The sequence below is a fragment of the Rhinopithecus bieti genome, unplaced genomic scaffold, assembly GCF_001698545.2.
Source record: "Rhinopithecus bieti isolate Rb0 unplaced genomic scaffold, ASM169854v2 scaffold_44745, whole genome shotgun sequence".
NCBI lineage: Eukaryota > Metazoa > Chordata > Mammalia > Primates > Cercopithecidae > Rhinopithecus > Rhinopithecus bieti.
In genome coordinates, this window is record NW_016818280.1 from 186252 (window position 1) to 191390 (window position 5139).

The following is a 5139-nucleotide window of genomic DNA, read 5'->3' on the forward strand; positions in this document are numbered from 1 at the left end:
TTTTTTTTTTTTTTTTTTTTTTGAGATAGAGGTCTCACTCTGTCACCAGGCTGGAGTGCAGTGGCGCAGTCTCAGCTCACTGCAACCTCCACTTCCTGGGTTCAAGTGATTCTTCTGCCTCAGCCTCCCGGGTAGCTGGGATTACAGGCACCTGCCACCACGCCCCAGCTAATTTTTGTATTTTTAGTAGAGATGGGGTTTCACCACGTTGTCCAGGATGGTCTCGATCTCCTGACCTCATGATCTGCCCGCCTCAGCCTCCCAAAGTGCTGGGATTACAGACGTGAGCCACCACGCCCGACCCTATATATGTAACTTTTTTAAAAAAGAATTAAAGTATAGAAACAATACATTACCCAATAGAGAATTTCAAAAAAAAGGATAGAAATCATGAAACAGTCACTAGAGGGGTTCACCAGCAGAACCTGAGCTGACAGAAGACAGAGGAGCAAACTTGAAGACAGGGCAACTGAAATAATCCACTCTGAGGGACAGAAAGAAAAAAGAACAGAGAAGAAACAACAGAGCCTCAGAGACCTGTGAGGTATCATCAAGTGTAACAATTTACTAACCAAGAAAAGGAAGAAAGCCTCAAATTACTGAAATCAGGAATGATAGCAAGGGACCATCACAACCACATAGAAATAAAAAAGGGTCATATGGGGATACTAGGAACAAATATATGCTAATCAATTAGATAATCTATATCAAATGGGAAAAAAATTCCAAAAAAGACACAAACTATCAACACTGGCTCAAGAAGAAATAGATAATCACAATAGACCTATAACAAGTAAGATTGAATTAGCAATTAAGTAGCTCTGGACAAAGAAAAGCCTGGGCCCAGAAGGTTTCACTGAGCAGAGTCTATCAAACATTTAAAAAATGAACACCAATCCTTCACAAACTATTCCACACAACAGAAGAAAAAGGAACATGTTCCAAACATTTTTATGAGGCCAGTATTATCCTGATACCTGCACCTGTTGTTACACTGGACAAAGATATCACAAGAAAACTACAGATCAGTATTGCTTATAACTACAAATGCAAAAATCCTTAACAAAATACCAGCAAAATGAATGCAACATATTAAAAAATTCATTATATGTCATGACCAAGTGGAATATATCCCAGGAATGCAAGGTTGGCTCACCATTCAAAAACCAATACACTATATTACTAAAATAAAAGACAAAAAAAAAGAAAAAAATACATGATCATCTGAATAGAAGCAAAAAAACACTGACAAAATCTAACATCCCTACAAAAACTCTCAGCAAACCAGGAAGAAAAGGAAATTTCCTTATTCTGATAAAAACCTACAGCTGACATAGCACACTAAGTGAAGGAAGCCAGTCACAAAAGACCACATATCGTATGATTCCACTGATATGAAATGTCCAGAGTTGGCAGATTAATATAGAGACAGAAGACAGATTAGTGGCTTTTGGTGGTTGGAGAGAACTAAGAGTGAATGCTAATGGGTATGGAGTTTCTTTTGGGGGTGATGAGATATTCTAAAATTAGGTAGTTACGATGGTTATACAACTCTGAATATACAAAAATCCACTTAGTTATATAATTTAAAAGGTCAAATTTATGGTATGTAAACTATCTCAATAAAGCTATTATATAAATAAGAATGTAGCCTTCAAAATTTCAGAAGCCCTTGCTACAAATAACCATTTACCCAAAACGGTTTACAGCTAGTTTTAAATGGTTCTTCATACGGCTGACCCTTGAACAACATGGATTTGAACTGCATGGGTCCACTTATACAAAAATTTTCTTCTGCCTTTGCCATCCCTGAGACACCAAGGTCAACTCCTCCTCTTCCCGCTCCTCCTCAGCTATTCAACATGAAGACGTGGAGGATGAAGACCTTTATGATGTTTCCATTTCAAGAATAGTAAATAAATTTTCTCTCATGATTTTCTTAATAACATTCTTTTCTGTAACTTACTTTAATGTAAGAATACAGTATATACCAGGGGTCCCCAACCCCCAGGCCATGGACGGGTACCAATCCATGGCCTGTTAGGAACCGGGCTGCACAGCAGGACACGAGTGAAGGGGGCGGGGGTGCGGAGTGAATGAGCAAGTGAAGCTTCATCTGTATTTACAGCTGCTCCCCATCACTCATTTTATGCCTGAGCTCTGTCTCCTGTCAGATCAGCAGTAGCATTAGATTCTCACAGGAGTATGAACCCTATTGTGATCGGTGCATTCAAGGGATCTAGGTTGTGCGCTCCTTATGCAAATCTAATGCCTGATCATCTGTCACTGTCTCCCATCATCATCAGAGGGAACCATCTAGTTGCAAGAAAACAAGCTCAGGGCTCCCACTGGTTCTACATTATGGTGAGTTGTATAGTTATTTCAATACATATTATAATGTAGCAATAAAAATTAAGAGTGCACAATAAATGTGACGTGCTTGAGTCATCCTGAAACCATACCCGCCCCACAACACAGTCTGTAGAAAAATTGTCTTCCCTGAAACTGATCCCTGGTGCCAGAAAGGTTGGGGACCGCTGTAGTAATATGTACATAACAAAATATGTGTTAACCAATTATTTATGTTATTGGTATGGCTTCTGGTCAAGAGTAGGTTACCAGTAGTTAAGGTTTGGGAGGACTGAAAGCGATGCGTGAATTTTCAACCTCATGAGAGGCTGGTGCCCCTAACCTCCACATTGCTCAAGGGTCAAGTGTATAAAGAACAATCTAGGGCCGGGCACAGTGGCTCATGCCTGTAATCCCAGCACTTTGGGAGGCTGAAGTGAGTGAATCACCAGAGGTCAGGAGTTCGAGACCAGCCAGGCCAACATGGTGAAACCCCATCTCTACTAAAAATACAAAAATTAGCCAGAAATGGTGGCACACACCTGTAATCCCAGCTACTCAGGAAGCTGAGATAGGAGAATCACTTGAACCCAGGAGGTGAAAGTTGCAGTGGGGTCAGGATCAAAGTCTGTCACTGCCTGGGTGACAGAGCAATGCTTCATCTCAAAAAATAAAAAATAGGCCGGGCGCGGTGGCTCAAGCCTGTAATCCCCAGCACTTTGGTGAGGCGAGACGGATCATGAGGTGCAGGACGATCGAAACCGATCCTGGCGTAATACGGGTGAAACCCCTGTCTCTACTAAAAAAGTACAAAAACAAACTAGCGGCCGGCGGGACGAGGCGGGCGCCTGTAGTCCCAGCTACTGCGGGTAGGCTGAAGACAGGGAATGGCGTGAACCCGGGAGGCGGAGCTTTGCAGTGAGCTGAGAGCCGCGCATTACGACGTCCAAGCTCTTGGGCGGCAGGAGCCAGAGATCCGTCTCAGAAAAATAATAAATAAATAAATAAGATAATAAAATAAATAAAAAAATAAAAAATAAAAAATAAATCTAAATCTTGTAGACTCTGCCTCAAAGATTCAATCCCATCACAAACCTACATGTACCCAACATTTACGGTGCACACTCAATGCTGCAAAACAGAGGACAAAAATCTCTAAGAAAAAGGACATTTTTTCTCTGCTTATACAGACACAGACAAGTTTCCTCTTTTATGAAAATACAAACAGAAGAACCTGGAGGCTGGATGACTAACCTGCAGGGCATGGAAGGCGTGGGCACAGCCCATGGACACCCCCAACTCACACTAATAGGGCAGGGTAGCCACACTGCACCCGCAGCTCCCAGTAGGGCAGGACCACAACACTCACCTCGAGTTCTTCACTGTCTTTGGGCTTCTCTTCAGAGGTCTGTTTAACAAAGTCAGGGATAAGGATTTCCAGTGTAGCTCGGGCTATGAAAAAAAAGAGCCCGAGGGTAAAGCTTGGGCACTGCCCTCTTCTCACCATCCTGCAGAGTGAACTGTGCACTGCTGCCTCCCATCCCCACAGCTCAGGGGCTGAGGGAGGGCCCTGAGGAGTGGCAGCACTTCAGAGACAGGGTCAGGACAGGAGAGACGAAAAGCCCGTTCTAAGGAAAAGAGACGTGGGGCAGGCTGCCAGAAAGCCTCACAGGCCATACTGGGTATGTGCGCTCTCACCCTGGGGTCCTGGGAGCAGGCAGGGAGGAGCTCAGAGCTGTGTGTTAGGGAACCACTTTGGTGGTACACGAGAAAACAGCTTTGTGGGCCTTGGACCACACAGGGAGGCCTGAGACCAGGCTGCTGCAGGCACCTAGACCAGGTGGCAACGGCAGTGGCTGGCGTGGGTGGAGAGATGCAGCCAGGTCTGAGAGACGTTAGAGGTGGCTGCCGGAGGGCAGAGCACAGGCATGGCCACTGGGGTCAGAGGTGCCATAGCCAAGGGCTGATGGCTCCATAGACCCCACAGAGCTATGAGTGCTGGCAAGACATGGAGCCAAGATGTCTATAGGGCAGCCAGAGTCTGGGCAGGGGAAGTGGGTTCCAGCACATGGGGAGGAAAGTGGGTGACCCCGCAGAGGGAAGAGCACACAGCCACGCTCAAGGCATCTCCACCCCCACACAAGACCCTACTGCAAGTTATCTGTCAAAACCTCCACCACACCCACTTTGTTGAGCTGCAAAAGTCTCTTAGGCAGAATCTCTCTAAGATGGGCAGCTGGTCTTCTGGAAAACGCATGGCAATGACAGATACCTCAAGAACCGACCTGTGGGTGCCAGGGCCTGCTGTACACCCAACACCACCCTACAAGAGGCCAACTAACCCTGACGCTGAGGCAAATGGCTTTTCGTGAAAGAATGTCAACTACCACGAATGCAGGGCATGAATGCAAATGGCAAGGGCATGGTACAAAAGGGCAGTGGGTCTTCACCAGGACACACGGCCTTCCCAGAGCTGTGCTGTGCCAGGTCTTCTGTGTGGCTAGGCACAAACATGGAGTGGGAGGACTCAGGAAATAGTGCTGTTAAGAGCCAGCACCACTGGGGGAGGATGCCGACAGCACGCTGGCCCACTTCTCCTCCCTCCTGGCATACCCACATGCTGCTCAGTTTAAAAACAAACAAGCACTACAGCATGTGCCCAGCACAGCCCAGTTGGCTCTAGGCACACCCCTGAATATGTGCAGGGCCAGGACTAGGGAGGGACATACTGGCCCAGCTGTCACTCAGTAAAGACACCTTCTACTTTTTTCTTTTTTTTTTTTTTTTTTT

The 5139-nt window shown here is 45.6% G+C and overlaps 1 protein-coding gene across 1 annotated transcript in view; it reads right to left on the reverse strand.

Moving 5' to 3' along the window:
- The window catches only part of DGCR8 (DGCR8 microprocessor complex subunit), a 27958-nt gene that overhangs the window by 13416 nt on the left and 9403 nt on the right, over positions 1-5139 (reverse strand). The window contains exon 8 of the mRNA XM_017856669.1: positions 3719-3801. Within this exon, the coding sequence (XP_017712158.1) occupies positions 3719-3801 (83 nt within the window). The remainder of the gene's footprint in view (positions 1-3718; positions 3802-5139) is intronic.